We start from the raw sequence: 17,411 nt of genomic DNA, 5'->3' as shown, positions 1-17,411 counted from the left end.
TCCTATTTCTTTCCCCCTTTTATTTCTTCCTTTCAATTTTATGCCTCGTTCACGCTCTGATGTTCTCTAGTTAAAAACTTTTCCAATAACAAAAAGCCTCTGGGGCATTTTTCAGAAAACAGGATCCTTCAGCAAGAGCTGAAAGAAAATATACTCCAACCTGAGAAAATATATTCCAACGAGCCCTTGTTTAAAAGGCTGTTACAGAATGCATTGTTTTGCTAGAATAAATAAGACCATTCTTAGTTATGGTGTCTAGCTTAAGAATATTCTGAAAACAGTTTCTGGTTGCTGGTTCTTGAAACTGTTCTTGGGAATTCAGAAACTGTGATATTTGCACTATCTGGAAAAAAAATGAAGACATATTGAAAAAATGACTTATTGGAAAACTCCCACATTTCTTCTGTTCTTCAGTCTCAGTGAGCAGAAGCTATGCCCTCTGTGTCCTGAATAGAAATGATATCTGGCCAGTGGTGGGTCTTGGTTATGAGGATTCAGAGTTTCGCGAGATGAAATTAGGGTGTAGTTAACCTGTAAAGAGGGAATGAAGGCTCGAGAGAGGTTTATTGATGGCTAAATTGCTTTTCACTGAAGAGTGGATGGTTCTCTGAACAGAACCTGATTTTTATACAGTAAAGCCAGTGGTGATCTGAGGTTAAAGATGACTTGAGTGTGCTATAGAAGATTTTAAACTTTCCTGTCCAAGGAGTTCCAGGAAGTGATTTTCTTTCCCTTTTCTTAAAACCTCAAAGCTACAGGTATCAATGCAAAGACTAATGATAAAAACAGTTCTGATGATAAAAACTGTATAGCAATGGTTATGAAAGACTGGAAGACATTTCATGAAGAGATTTCAAAAGGTATTTTTTGAAAATACAGAGGGATTTTTTCCCGTAGTTACCCTTAGCAGGGGAAGTAGAGCTATACAAATGTAACATTTTCTGATGAAGCTTCGATGCTGCAGATCATCTTCTGGTCGGGCTTAAGTAGTTGGGAGTAAATTGATGCAAATTAGTGCAAGTTTTGATTCCTTTCTGCTTTTTGTTGCAATTCTATCTTTTTTCTTTTGTTTATGTAATCAGTACACCACACTTCTTGCTATAAAACAACCTAGGGTATTAATAAATACATCTGTGCAGCTTCCACTAATTGATGTGCATAATGTCATAATACATATAGTAAGTGTGAAGCTTTGAATGCTAACATTACATGCAAAAATGTATGCTTGTATGCATTTCATACCTGGTGAAGAGAGCAGCAAATCTTAAATTTTCTGCAATTTTCCTGAGCGGGTACTGTTTCTGACTAGAGTGTCTCAGGAGTGCTGAGGTCACTGGAAGTAACTGGCAGATAATTTTTGTAGAAAAAAGCTCTAGACCTTTCCTCTCAGTTTGAGAAGCACCTTTTTTTTGTCTAGAAACTGTACAATATAAATACAATATAATAATGAACAAAATACAACTAGGAGAAGTGCTAGGTAGATTATTTGTGTGTATTAGTACTTTATGGTTCAAGAGCAGAGTGGGAGGAAAAATCATAGGGCAGACGGATAATGGGGCATATACCCTATGGCAGGCAACAGTCCCCTTTTAAAACTATTCACTTTTTTAGGTGTTACCTGTTGTAGCAGATAGCATGGTTGCTTTTTTCATATGCCTTTCCTTCACAAAGGCATAACATGCCTTTATATCATTGTAAAACCTGACAATGTTTTTAAAACTACTTTCCTGTGACATCTTACCCTTCTGACATTTCCAAGTATCCTTTTTAACTATCCTATTTAGATAAAGACCTTTAGGTCCTGTTTTTAAAGTATCATTTTTAAGAGATTTGAAGCATCATTTGGTCTACTCCCTATAAATGGTGAGCATTGGAAAACACCAGTCATAACAGCCACATGGTGACTTGAACTTTTAATTGAGCACTAAATCATCAATATTAATGATTTCATTCCCTGCTTCTTTCACAGTGAACACTACCATTCATAAAGAGAATTTTAGGTTTTTACAATATGAATAAGTAAATTGCTTATCTTATTAATCTTTCCAAGAAAAAATTTTGCTGCAAAGCTTAAAAGAATGTTGCATCACTTTGCCTTCAACAGTCTATAATGTTCACTCTGGGATTTGTGCTAATGTTATTACTAGAAAATGCTAATCATGCCTGCATTTACACTGGTAGTTTGATTAGATTTTTTTCCAATAGAATTGGGGAAATCCAAAGGGTAAGTGTCATTCTTACGTTACACAATGTGAAAACATTTTTTCCCCCTATTATCTATTTGGATTTAGTTTCAAAGGGCGCATGTGAATCACTTGTGATGTTCAAAGTACTCCCAAAACAGTACTATAACTTTTTTTCATGAGTGCTTTACTTTAAATATATACGGCTAAATTCTGTCCCCTGGAGCCCTATTGAGGAAAAATGGCAAGGAAATGGGAAAGTCTTTACCCTTTAGTGAAGCTAATGTGGTCCAGTCTTGATGTGGCTGACTTTTACTGGCAGATGCAAACTTAGAGAGGGTGCAGGCTGCTGGTGACCAGCACTGCTGTACATGCAACCTGGACATGCTCCAATTTCTGATGAGACTGGGGGAGCATGAGCACACTTTTCCCTACAAGGTGAGTTGGTGGTACAGAAGAAATCAGTGACTACTCCTGAGCTGTTAGGTATTATACCTTTAAAAAATACATTATAGCCAGCCTTTCTCCTCCCCAGAAATTATACATTACAGCCTGGTATGCTGCTTTTCAAAACTTCTATAATCAATATCATTTAAGTACTGTTCTCTTTTGTTAGATAATATTTTTAATATCTTAGCAAAGGGTATCAAGTATAGTTTAATCTCTAGATCTTGTTATATGCTCCCATTAGAATATTTGTATTATTTTCCGTATGGAATACATTTAAAAATAAAGAAGGATAGTCTAAACCATAGCTATTGTAATTTAAACATCAAAAGGCTGATCTGCCATTCTCTTATGTATTGTGTCACCTTTAAAGTGGCTTTAAAATGTTACCAGATGAAAACAGTCATGTCTGCAGTGCAGTCTGCGTAGTTAAGAATGATAATACAGGGCTCTTGAGAGTTGAACCCAGAAGTTTAAGTCCCCAGTAGTACTGATTTCCCTTGACTTTATTACTTGATGTAGAGGTACATTATTCTGCAAGTTCCAGTCGTGCTGCTAGAGAGGTTTCTTGGTAGATGGATGGCACTAACTAGAGACATTATTCACTGACAGCAACTTATATGTGAGAACCATAGCTCTTTATTCAGTTCACAAATTACCCACCACCGTAAATAGGTTGTGATTTTGATTAGTTTGTTGCTGACATTTGCTCAGATAGTTTGTTCATAGTTTAGACAGTATGTTTGTGAATCAATTGCTGCAAGTAGATGGAACTGTGCGCTGTTTTGTCATAGGTCAAAGACTTTTTCTGTTCACAGATTATCATTATGTCTTTATAATTGCCCAACTCTATCGGCCAAAGAATATAAGTACATGTCCAAAGAACATATATGGTGTGTAAACTTCTGTATCACTACTGGAAGTCAGAAAATGTATGTTAGCAAGAAAGAAGAAAGATTTTGAAGTCACCACCTTCCATTGAAAAGAGACAAGGTCCTCTTGGTCAAAGTAACACTGGGTTTTCAAATCCTAATTGACTACTTTATAAAGTTAGAACAACCAAAAGGCCTTTCCTTCTTCTTTTCCAGTTTGTAGGGACTATTGCCTCATGTTCTTGCAGGAAAACCAGACTCGGTAACCCACACATTCATTTGTTATTTTCAGACTAGCTAATTCTAGTGTGCAGCATGTGAAGCCAAGAGTGAAAAAGAGTACCTATTGGTATTCCAGCTTTCTTCAGAGCTAAGATCTCTGATCTCTTTTTTTTTGCCCCAGATAGTGTGCAATGCTAGTTAACAGACTTGGTCCTAATTTTGAAAACAGCTACTAGAATTAGCGTTATCTATCTTCGGGGAAAGTTTAACTTATGAACCAACTATGAATTCTCATTCTATAATGTTTTTCCCAATAAATCTCAATAAATCCAAATGTTCATGACTAAGAGAATACAAGCAGTGCCACTAGTAATCATTGTTTTTTTTTTTTTCACAATGATATTTGTGGATTATTTTTTTCCTGTGTTTATCCACCTCTGGTTATAAAACATGTCATATCTTCATCAGCAACAGAACTTCTCAATAAAAATACATCTTACTTATTTTGTTCTATGATTTGGAAAAATCATCATAATGTAAGGAGATGTTATTCTCAGTACTGTGGCCTGTCTGTGAAGAGTCATGTAACCTGCAGGCAGATTCACAAGAAGATACATCAGGTTCCATAGGTGTTGTACTTTACTAATTGGATAAGAGTTATAAACACCATTTGGAGCAGACTCATTTGCCTTCAGATTCATTCTTCTTCTTTTTAATTTCTTTCTTTTATTATTTTTATTTCTCATTCTATGACTCTTGGAAATTTGGTTGCACAACTTCAGGATGAATACGAGTGATCACAACCAATCTGATAGTTAGATCACTTGTCTAGGAGAAGAATGATTTGAAGCACCAGACTGGGTGGGACATCCGGATCATTGCACATGCCCCAACCCCTAGACTATTATATAAAGAATATAATGTAATGTATTATATACTATGACTCTTATTGCTTTAATGTCAAAGAGTTGAGTGTCATATGAACACCTCCTTGGGAAGGAATCCTAGGTTCATGTCTTAATCCCAGCTTTGCTTCTGTCTGTTGTCCATTTGCTCTTAAGTTATACACACACACACACACACACACACACACACACACATATATATATAATGATAGTATCAGTCCTTTTTTCTCTATTTCTGAAAACAATTATTGTGCTTCCTGGTAAAATTGCTACTGAAGTGCCTTGTTTTCAATATATATGTACTGAATTTGGCTCATCTGGGGGCTGAGGCATAAAGGCATGTACTGTGCAAACTGTAGATGGGTTTAAGGTGGATAGGATGAAGATAGTCACTGAAACATTCAAGTCGGCCAAAGTGATGATGCTTTGGGTTGGTACAGTAGTCAGGTGCCTTTCTGACATTTCAAGTGAAAATAGCCACTCAGACAGTTAAGAAATTAGGCAAGATTTATTATAGGTTATTATTTTAGCATAGTTTTTTCTGCTTGTACACATAAGTGTTTTTTTGGTCTGGGCACTGGCAGATTTATCCAGTGGGAAAATATTATCATATTCATAGCATGCTTTAGGTAGTAGAAGGTATTTATTACTGTGGTGACACAAATGGAAGGCAATAAAAAGTAATAGGAGCAATAAGCACTCCTTGTCCAGTCAGACCCAATCAGAGTTAATATATATCAACTTTGGGAGACTGGCAGTGAGCCAGGGTCTGTAGTCTACAGTAATTTTATCCTTTGCATACAGCACGGCATTCTTCACTGGTGGGCTGTGTCAGGTAACAAGCCTTAAATCATAAGAACCAGTTCATCTTGCAATTAACTGTCAACTTTTTTTATTTATTCTACTTCTTTAGATTGAGGTTGCACATTTCTTCAAGATGTTTGTCTCTACTATTTGAGAAGCCCAGTCCTAGCAATGATTAAACTTTTTAACAGGCCTCTCCTAAATGGGAAAGTTTTTTCTCTTCTTGGTGTCCACAGATTTCCTGAAATTTATGGACATGTAGGCTTTTCTGATTTGTTTCCATGCAGTTGACGTATTCAGTTCCAACCTTTTTTTCCTTTCAAAACCAACGTGACCAAAGTTGCACGTTTCTTGACATAAGTAATCTTTGCCATTCTGTGCCGTGTCTGCTTTACCACGGGGATTTAGGTGTTCAGTATGAACGTATACTTCTTAGTTCAGTAAAAATTTGATGTTGCCAACAAGTGTAGGTGTAATTATAATAAATTGTCAACTGGGCATTCTCTAGAATGTGTGTTATTCACATGTAGTTCATGTCAGGTTTTATTGGCTTTTGGAGCATGGGACTTGAGTCTAAACAAGAGCAATCCTTGAGATAATACTATGATTTAGAGAAGAATTCGTACACAATAAACCAATATATTTGAGACCTAAAAACGTATATTGTGATTCTTAGTAAAAATATTCTCATAGTAAGTGCTCACAGGCTGATGTGCATATTGGCAGAATCTGTTATTTTCAAATAGAATAACTACAATCAAAGACATTGAATATGTACATTTTATTTTGGCTGGAGGTTTGGTGCACCAACATAATCTTAATATTTATTCTATTTCTTTTGGAACCTGACATTGCTGAAATATTCTTTTTCTGAGCCGAAAGAATGTGTCCTCTGTCTTTTTTTCACTTTCCAAGTTGCTTCAGTCTGAGGTGACTGCAGACCAAATGACATGTTATACTGGCCTTCTTCACGGACACTGGATTCATTCAACGTGATCCTTGTAAATTTTGTATTACTGAGTAGCTTTATAGACATGACTTGAAAACATTAAATACAAATGCGGTTATTTGCTTGGTAAATTCAAAGACTTTGTGCTTGATGTTGTCATGGAGTGAGCCTTTGCTTCATATTGTCTACATGAAATTTCCTAACACCTCCAGTAGAAAGTAAAAGAGAAAGAGTGTGGAGGATTGGAGCTAAACATGAAATTATTGTCGATCACCCATGAGTTTTAGTCTGCCGGGTCCTAAGAAACAGCTTGCTATTCCTCAGACTCACGTAAAGGTGTTATGCTGTAGTTTTAACTGCGTCTTTCCTGTTCAAGCAGCGTGTCCTAAGCCAATGCTGGTGTTGAATGTTTTTGTTGCATGTTTGAATACGTTGGAAGAGAATGTACGTGATAATACTTGGCTTGGAGACATCATCAAGTAGCTGAAGCTGTCGTGGGCTTCAGCAAGTTTAAAGCTATCTCTTCCACTTCCTCGTTGAATGCTTAATGCATTAGATAAGTGGCTACTCTGGACATGGAGGAGCCTCTCGCTTCCACTGCCTGCAGGTGCTGTAACCTGCAGAAAGAGCTCAGGATTCATTTGACCAAAGAGAAGGAGGACAGCTCTCCAGCCAAATAGGTAGAGAATTCAATCAGAAAGGCGATGCCTTGGCTCCAGTCCATGCTAGAGGGACTCTTACATCATTTTTCCAAAGCCTTCTTAAGTAAGCAGGCTAAGTTCTCCCTGAAGTGCCCTAAGGACATGAAAGGTGCCTATTGCTCGCAGGGTGTAAAAGTAAGGAGCAGGGATTTGTTCACAAACTCAGCACCTTGCTGCTCTCTTCCTCCTGCTCCTGCTCTCCAATGCTGTGTTCCTCCTTGGTGCATGTAAACGCAGCTCTTAGACATGTGATTTTTCTTGACTACAGCCGAGAGAGACTGCTACAACAGGTGAAGTTTTAAGTTTTGCAATTTTTCCTTTAGAAGGTCCTACTATTCTGAATAGCAGTTCACACATGAAATCTTGACAGAGATGACAATTGAGTCCAGATCTCATAAGTCTGCAAACTGATCTACACAGTAATTTCTGTATTAAAACTGCCTCATACTTTTCTCATTGAAAAACAATTAAATGAGCTTGCAAGTAAAAGATCAAACATACTGATTAATAAAGGCTTAGAATAACTAATGCTTTATATCATGTAAACAGAAGTAGTGTAGAATGAATTGGGCAGTTAGTAAGTGGATTTGCCTATCCTGTAGCCTGTAACGGAGCTGTAGCTGCTTTAATTTTTGCTTATAGGTATTGTAAAGTTATATGTTGCTTCTGAGCAAGTCAAATGCATGGACTGTTATGGATGGATTGATTTCCTCCATATTGGACATAATTTTATAAACTTGGATCTTATCTCTCAGTCACATCTTTGGCAAGCTGAAAATCTCATATAAGATTGCAATCGGAAGAGAAATAGTAAGTAAAGGTATGATAATGAGCATGATCCATGAAAAATACATTTATTTAGTGATTGTTGAAAGTACTGTATTTTCTTTGCCAGACTTGGCAAGAAACATCTGTTTCAGAGCTAGGGAGGGTAAAAATTTGCCACAAGTGTCTACGCGCTCCAATCTAGTGAGCTGAAAAAAAGGAGTAGTTTAGTTTGTTATTCATTCTTTGTGAAGGAAACAGCGTTAACTGCTGTGGAAGGTGAGACACATAATTTAGCATGTGCTGCTTAGCATGTACATATATGTATGTGTGTGTGTGTTTGTGTATATGTATATGTATGTTCTTTTTTTTCTAGAAAGAGATCAAGAGGAAGCAAAGAAAACATATTTCAGTTTTAGGGACTAGCAGTTCCAGCAGTGGCATGCTGCTTTGTTTTAGCTGCTGTTTGCTTTGCATTTTAGTTTCAAATAAATCTGCATTTCATTTTAGGACTTGAATTGCCTATTTGTTTGAATGATTCTGAGTCAGTCTGACTGCAACTGAGTTTCAATTTCAGTTCTTGATCCAAGACCTGAAACAGGCACAGAGGGGTGGTATACAAATTGCACTGTTGTTTAAAATGTAGTATTTGTTTGATTCCCAGGAAATATTCTTAGTGGAATTCTTAATACTACCAACTTACAACTTATTGTATTTTAAGGAGTAGTAGATCTTGTCTGTATTAAAACAGGTATTTAACATTTTCATGGCAATTACTGGCAGAAATTTTTGCTGATTCAACTGCAAATTGAATGTATTCTTGATGTTTTAAAGACATTACGATACATGGGAATGGAGTCTACAGGAGACAGCAGTGGTCTAAAGACTACCCTCTATTAAAGAAGCTTTCTCTGGAAAAAATAGTAGATTGAGGTGGTAGTTTTCCCAAATGCCTTTGACACAAGTATTCCAAATTTCTTATATTTGAAAATTCAAACTGAATTTCTTTTTGGGAGGAATGGGAGCTAATCTTCAATGAGAAAACAATCTGAATATTTTCAAGAAAGCGTGGCAGTGCTAGATTATTTTGTCTTTATTTCATTCAACGTTGGGCAGTATTTGCCATTAATTTACATACTCCTTCTGTCCTACCAAGCACACAGTTTTTGTTGGAAAAAAGCTCCTTAGCTAAGAAGAGTGAGTATCCAGATCTGTACTTTTTCACTCAGAAAAACCCTGTGAAGCAGCAGTTCTGATTTGCATGCAGAAAGCATAGGCCATAAATATTCATTTCATAAAATAAACACATTTGAAGGTTGACATGTAGTTGTCAGAATCTCTGTCAGCTGGAGTTTCTCTTGGAATAGAGACTGGGGCATTAGAAGGCTTTTCTTGCTAATCATTCCAGAAGATATTCACAAATTATGGCTAAAATTGCACGTTTCGGTTTCTAAATATGAATTCAAATGATCCTCCTCACTTAAAACCCTGGGCACCTATAGTGGACACTCACACCTCCTTGTTGACAGGCACTATCAACAATGTATCTTATTTCTGCTTTAATTCAAGTTAATTTCTGTTATTGTAAAGCTCGTTAACATTTACTTGAAATGTAATAGGAATGAGGGAGTAAGAAGGAGTTTGAGCCAAAGATAAAGAAGATAAATCTAAAATATTGTAAGTCTTTACTTTTAATGGACTGTCAAAGAGTGCTTTTGTTACAACTGAAAACTGAAAAAATAGATTGCAGAAATACTAGCTTTTTTTTTAAAAAAAACTTTTTTTTTCATGTAGGACTTTTCTTTATTTTCAAGTGCTGCTTTCAGTACTTTCTTCGAAGAAAAAGCCAAATTCTTCCTGTCTCTGCTAAATCTAATTTAGTAAACTAAATACCTTCTGTACAGTTATGCGCTAAGAGTATATGCTATAATTGTTTTTAAATAATTTGCATATAGCTTCTATTAAAATATATAAAAATCATAAACACACTATTTTAATGCTTCCTTTTTAATTGTCAAGATGCCAGAGAACTCTATGTTAGGATGCCATGAACAGCAAATAATGACAGCAGACAGGAAATTTTGATTAATTAATTGTAGAAGTTGCTTTTCCTTAAATTTGGGAGTCTTTCCTTCCTTGCTCATTTTTGTTGACTTTTTTCTTTTTACTGAAAGTATTTGCTGACTACGATGACTATATTTTAGCCTGGACTTCTCCAACTGCTTTAGAGCTATGAAAATCTATACTCCAATTTGACCTCAGATTCTTAGATTTGTGTTACTCTCTACAAATACTACAAATAAACAAACAGCCTCTGAAGTCCAAAGTCCTTTGGAAAATAGTCATGGAAAGAGAATGATTAGATATAAAGACTAGGGTCATAAAACAGGACCTCTGGTTTTGTTTCTGGAGCAGACCTAGGATTAGAAAGAATTCGTATTTTTATTTACTACTTGTGGGGCCAAAAACTCTGAGACCACCACATTTTCACTGTTCTGGGCTAAGGTCTCACATGAACAAGCTGGAAGATTTCTCAAGCCCCAGAATTTAGCTTTCTTATCTAACAGCACTTGTTTGCGCATCATTGAGGCCAATTTCATGGGATGCTCTAATGATGCTGTAATGATCCAGCTAGAAATATGGTTGACTTGGTGTAGGCTTATAAGCAGTTCTGCGTTTTTTTGAACTACAAAGAGCAAGTAGGGAGTCAGGTCTGAGATCTTCAGTTAGGCCAAAAGTCAAACATCCATGAGCAAATGGTTTGGGAGTGCTCTAGGTTGTTTGTGAAACTTTTCTCCAACAGAAAGCAATGTCCGACAGTGGAGTAAGGAAAACTAAGACACTTGAGAAAGTATCTTAAGATTGTTTCCTGTGAATAAATGATTGTGCGGAGAGTATCAGACATTTTATTTAGCCTAGTAAGTGTTTAAAAATAAATCTCTATATTATTAGGGCAGAATGTAACAGCTTACAGTGTTTCTCAGAAAATGGCAATAAAAATCTATTTTTTTGTTTTGCCAGCTACATTTGTTAGGAATTTTTGTTTTACAATTATATGATTGACTTTTTAAACTAATAAATCTGCTTTATATTTGTATTTCTGTTAATATCTGCCATTGTCCTGTTACCATCTTCATTGTGATAATGAGCTATAATAGCAAAGCAATAGCAGCGGTTTATTGTTGAATTTTTTCCTATGTTTATCATAGTTTTTATTCTCTTTCATGGCTGCAAAATTGAACATGTTTTGAATCTCCATTTTTGACTGACACTTGTTGAAAAATAACCTTATATATATTATACTGAAAAATATTTTAGAAGTAGAGAAAAAGAACAAATAACTAGAATGCTGTCCAGATTGTTCAAACGATGATTTGGTTTCAAATGGAAATACAAGATATCAACATGTAGAAACAGCTCAGAAAATAAAGATTTCTGATTTGGAATTTGTGCTTTGGTGAAGCATCAGAATTCCCTATTCAGTTTTTGACCTCATGGTTGGTTTGGTTCTCCCAAAGATGGGGAGAAAATTAATCAATATATATGTAAAAATATGATTTTTCTTTACAGTACAACTCTCCAAATAATGGGAATTTTAAAGTCTACCTATTCTTTTTTTGATTTCTGTAACATCATATCTTGTACTGGTGCTACATTTCCCAAGAATATATTGTTAATTCTTAAAGCAAAAGATATTGAAGCTCTCTTGCCCTTTCAGCTATAGTGTGATAAAACCTATTTCTGTGAATCAAATGTTCCTCAGAAACCTGGAGGTACCGGACAGATTAAGTAACAGAGAATGATTACAAACTCTTATCTTCTAAACTTACTCTTAGTTTAAACCAAATTCTACCCCACCCCTATATCAGAAAACAGATTATAGCAATGGTTTAAATTATCCGTATACTGATGTGTGGTATATACATATAGTGATGATTTAAACTAATTTCAAAGCTATTTTTAAAAAGAGCAACAATTTTTAAATCCTCTCATAAGCTACTTGGATCAAGATCTCTTTTGATGTTACACAGATTGAGAAATTTTAAGTCCTGGGCTTTCCGTTTGTAGGCAAAACCAGCTGCTGCATTAGCTGCTCCTGAGCCTTTTTTCCTCATGATGAGCACATAAGCCATGATGCCATCTAATACTCTCTCATTTTCTCATACTCTCTAATATTCTCTGGAGAATAATTTTCTCTGGTTAAACAAATGCATGTTCTCCCATGTGATAGTGTTTTCTTTCAGTTCCTGCAGTGCAGGATGGCAAATTCTGTTGATGTATTTTTTCTCAGAGACACAATGCTGATTGACCGCCGGGCACATTCTTCTTCTTCTTTTTTCTTCCCCCCCCCCCTTTTTTTCCCCCATCTTTCATGTCTGTATATCATTTTTATGTTTGGTATCTGAATTTATTTGTCTGAAATAACTCTGTCTTAAAGACTATATTAATATCTTTTTTTTCTGTTTGAATGCTATGCAATGAAAACAAATTTTATATGATGAATATAAGCAATACTTATATATATATAATATATAAAATTTACGAGTTTAGCATTGACACTTTTTTCTTTCATTTCAACATTGATTTATTATCTGAATGCTTTCATTTTCCCAATGACAAAATATTTTGAGTCCAGCAAATAAATGCAAAATATAGCATATAAAGAACAAAATCAAATCAGTTAATAAATACCATTTTCAAAGGTGTATATGCAATTATTCTCCTTGAAAACCTTTGTAATCCGTAGTTGTTTCAAATATTCCTCTGTTAATTTAAAGCTTTTGTTTAAAACAATAAATCTGATTATTATATTGACAGATAGGTATAAATGAGGAAAATTAGGTTGTTTTCACCTAAATACATAGAATAGTGTGTTTTTTGCATAGGTGATGCCTTACTGAGGCTCAGTTACAAATGTCACTTGAAGCACTAAGTATATAGCTTTAGCCTCCATTTTTTGTGGCTTCTACTAACTGCTGCTTTCCTATGTATTGACCATATTCCTCCATCTCTTAAATTATAGTGGTGTGCAACTGGATAAACTAGACATCTTAATTTTCTCAGCAGTATATTCTGGGAACATTGTGTAAGTCTCCTAATAGTCCCTTATTTGCAGTTTCTCTAACATGGACTATTCTCAGTTTATAACTTACAGTGAGTTTTGCTGGTTTTTGATATATGCAAGCAGTGGGATTTCAGATCTGTAAAAAAACCTCACAGTGTTCAGGAAGTACAGGAATACATGTAAAGTCACAAATACAGGCACACAGCTGGCCTGGGGATATATCTGAGATAATTTACAAGTTTCTTTTGATGGCAATTCATACAGTTTAGAAAGCTCTAGCTCTCCTGACCCCATCCCTGCATGCCCAGACAGTGTGTCTGTATTCCTCCTGGGCTGCCTGTCCCTTCTTACACCTTTTGCACACTTCCTTTTGTAAGTTTGAGTATAGTCTGGAGCTCCATGTTCATCTGTGCAGGCTTCCTGTTGCCTTTGCTTCATTTTCTGCTTATTGGGAAGTACCATTCTTGATCCTGGCAGAGGTGATCCTTGAATGTCAGCCAGCTCTCTTGAATACCTTCCCTCCAGCAGTATCCTGTGTGATTCTTCCAAGCAGGTCCCTGAACATTGCCGAAGTCAGCTCTCATGAAATTCAGGGTTGAGGTCCTGCTTTTTGCCCTGCTCCCACCCCACGGGATCCTGAACTTGACCATCTCATGATCCCTGCAGCCAAGACTGCCCTCAGCTTTCACATCTCTTACTACTCCTTCCTTGTGTGTAAGTCCAGCAGATCTTTGTTTGCTCCTCAGTTACCTGAGGTAGGAAGTTGTCATCCAGGGACCAACAATCTAGGGACCTCCTGGATTGCTTGTGCCCTGCAGCATTGTCCCTCCAGCAGGTCTCAGGGTGATTAAAGTCCCCCATGAGGACCAGGGCCTGTAAATGTGAAGATTCTTGCAATTGTCTGAGTACTGTATTGCATATTACAATGAATGTTTAGTTAGGTTTTGTCTCACTGTCCAAAATGGCAGGACTTAAGATTGGAAATGTTTCCCCCCTAAAAGGGAATAGGTAGAATTGTTCCCTTCTTTTAAAGAAGTAAAATACACATGCTTCTATACTGCCCCATATCTGATGATTTCTAAAAAGATATTTTTACTTGATGAACACAGCCATCTTTTATAAACTTAATAGCTCATATAAATGTTTATTCTTTTCAATAGCGAGAAGTTGCTACAACTTCTTTGAGTGTCTTTATTTCTTGTAGGGAACTGAAAAAATGGCGAGTTTATTAATTTGTTGCTTTTAACATTTGTTTTGTGAGTTCACGTCCTCTTTTCCTTTGCAATTGTCACCACAAAAGTAATAATGTTTTCAACTACATTCTTGTTGTAGTGCAGCATTCTCTATTGCTGGCTATTTTTCTACCATTTACATCTTGGCTACAACTTGGCTTTTCAATTTTAGAGATCATTGTTCTCTGACTTTGTCCCATTATCATTTTGTTCATTACAGAGTAAGTAGTCTGCAAGCTTATTCTCTACAGCCTCATCTTGGCTTTTCCATTCAGTTCTTAATGATCTCCAATGCATTAGATAGTAATATTTTAGCTAGAATTTTTCTTTGTTCATCATCTTCGTTCACAATGATTAGATTTCTAACATGCAGTTCCTGGTTTTGCATCTCTTTAAAAGTATTGCAGTACAAGCTAAAAGACTACATAATTTGCTGAATCTGGCCAACGTCATTACCTTTTACTTTTCCTGTATATACTCAGTCATCCTCAGTGGAAACCAATGCTGTCAGGTGTCTGGATCTGTTCCAGCAAGTCTTGCTTAGTGTCAGGATGTGAAAATGCCATTCATTCAAAGCCTTAAATAGCTGTTGGACTCACCATTGATGTTTGTGGTAAAATTGGAGCTTCACTATACCCATGACAATCAAGTTAGATCCATTAGGAAGATCTGTGTTTACTCTTCTTCATTCTCTGTAGCTATTCCTTAGCAGCAGTGGACAGGCATTGTAATTACAAGAAAAATATTCACTTGAAAGATATTGACAGGTCTGAAAAACTCAATGCCCCAGAGTTTTATTTGAGACTCATCTATTTCCCTACTTCTCTCTTTACTTTTCTTTGCAACTGTGGCATGAACAGGGCTAAACATACCACACTTTGGATGGTGGAACTTACAAAAAAGTTCTTCAGGAAATCTACAATCTCTGTCAGAGGGTGAATGCATAATATTGTGGTTGTGATAGAACTGGAAACCCTGGAGCAAAGTGCCTGGCTTTGATTTTGAAAGTACTACTGTAATGGTTTGGTTTAATCAAGTATAGTTTGAGGAGGCTGTTAACTCCATACCCTTGGTAAGTATCATAGTCTCATGAACAAAACCAACAATACTCATCATCTGTGTCTCTCTCAAAGTTCCAGATTAAAAACAGATCCTCACAGTAACTTTCACTCTCAGAGGACCCGTGTAAAACCTTCTGCATAAGCAGAAGGAATTTGAAGTAAAGGAGATAGGATATGGAAGATCAGTAAGGGATTCTACTGGTCTTAAGGTTGATTCTTTAGTCTTCCTCAAGAGTCGCAGTTGGAGGAAGAAGATTACAACAGTAATTAACTTCTTGAGTTCTCCTTCTGAAGATATGCTGTATTCATGGTGGGGTTTCTTTGTCTGCAGTTCTGGAGTCTCCTTGGGGCTGTTATACATTTTCCTACCCCCAGCCTGCCTCTTTCTCCTTACTTCCCAGGCATAGCCTGGATGCTGCACACCACTCTCCTGCAGCTCAGCACCCCGGTGGGTGGCTGTTTGTCCCACAGTGACCACACAGATGCTGGTCCTGGCCCTTGGAGTGTCCCCAGAGCAAAGCTAATGCAGACAAGGCAATAAGTGCATGGCCATGGGGCAATTGTTGCCACAGCCAAAACCAGCCCAGGCCAAGGCAGACCCAGACATATCTTGAGACCTAAAGCTGTCAGGTTTGTACAAAGCCCGTGGTCTTTTACCAGTAATGGCAAAGTTGTATTTAGTGGGCTGCAAAACAGAGCATCTCTCCAAAAGTTAGTCTTGTGAGTGTTGCCTACTCATAGAAGATGTTTCATTTGTTCTAGACTTTGCAAGAGTTAGTACTGATCTAAGTAAAGGTTTGCAGTATTGAATCTTTAGTGTTTACTTTCGCTGGCACACAGAAAATTGCATAGTGCTGTTTTGGTCAGATAGTTAGCTTAACTACTTACCAGGGGGAAAATGCAGTCCTTTCTGTTCAGAACAAATGTTCTTTGATATTTTTAAATTATTGAAAAAATTTAGTGAGTGAATCAGAAGTCTCTTCAGTGGCCTGACACAGCTTTGTGGTGTTTAACTGTCTTTGCTTATGAATCATCATAAGAATAAAAGTGAAGGGCAAAAACAGGAAATCCAGATTGGTAAGAAGTGAAGCATCCATATTTAGGGGTCATATTCCCCTAGACTCAGCTTTTAAAACATACATATATTCATGCATATTAAATACTCTACATATTTAAAACTCAGAGTTTTTAACACTTTCAATTTTTAAACAAACTAAGGCAATAATGGACTTTATTGTTTGTAAACAAACAAGCTGCTTTAAATATCATAAACTGCACTACAATCTGGTAAGTTAGAATCAATAATCCCTGCTATCAAAATATTTTGCAAATGTGCATTCATAATAACCAAACTTGTAATGCTTATTTTCTAGTGTCTACTGCTGTGAAGCTTGTCCTGCATAAATAAACTTCTTTTTTGTTATATTACATTATTTAAAAGTCTTTAATGGTTATTTTCAGGTTCTTTTCATTGCACTGTGAGCAATTTAGGAAAGTCCAGTCAAAGCCCTGCAACTTAAGTTTCTTAGAAAATATTCAGAATGGGAGGAAGATGGTTCACTAAATGAAATTGAATAGCTAGAATTACTAGTATGATTTTTGAAAACTGATTTTTCTCTTGCCTTTGCAGACTATGGCACTATTAAGAAAGTACTTGCCCCAATGAATCAGACGTCAAACAGCTGCCTGCTTGAGGAAATTGAACTCTTGCCAGTAAGTCAGAGAGAACCCATCAGGAGTCTCCAAATCCTGCATAGCCAGAGTGTTCTGTTTGTAGGCCTTCAGGAGCATGTGATTAAGGTCCCCCTGAAGAGATGTCTCTTCTACAGAACATACAGGTATGAAGAATTACTTAATTTTATTGGAGAAAAATGCATATGGGATTTGCAGGAAAAGTGCAAAGTGGTTGCAAGTAGTCCACATTAATTACCTCTCTATAGCTGTGGCTCTCCATGTACATTGCTTATCAGAATGATCTCTGGGGACTTCTCATAGTAAACTAGCTTGCTAGCACTAGATGAGACTCCCAAGAAATTATATTGATATTTAAATGCCATTGTACAGAATTTGAATTGCACAAATGAAACAGCAGGGAATGGTTTATATTGCAAATAAATATCTGATAATGTGCAACACAGCTACTGATGTATGTATTTAAAGCTTGAAATTAAAAGATAAATTTAATGTGTTTTCAGATGATCAAAT

At 36.3% G+C, this 17,411-nt stretch overlaps 1 protein-coding gene across 5 annotated transcripts in view; it reads left to right on the top strand.

The window, feature by feature from the left end:
- SEMA5A (semaphorin 5A) overlaps positions 1–17,411 on the top strand; it is a 305,622-nt gene that overhangs the window by 191,712 nt on the left and 96,499 nt on the right. For all 5 annotated transcript variants that reach the window (XM_062569790.1, XM_062569794.1, XM_062569792.1 and 2 more), the window contains exon 12: positions 16,837–17,044. In XM_062569790.1, coding sequence (XP_062425774.1) covers positions 16,837–17,044 — 208 coding nt within the window. The remainder of the gene's footprint in view (positions 1–16,836; positions 17,045–17,411) is intronic.

This window comes from Rhea pennata, chromosome 2 (assembly GCF_028389875.1).
Source record: "Rhea pennata isolate bPtePen1 chromosome 2, bPtePen1.pri, whole genome shotgun sequence".
Lineage (NCBI taxonomy): Eukaryota > Metazoa > Chordata > Aves > Rheiformes > Rheidae > Rhea > Rhea pennata.
Note: the sequence above shows the minus strand (reverse complement) of the source record. Positions and strands in the feature narration are given on the sequence as shown.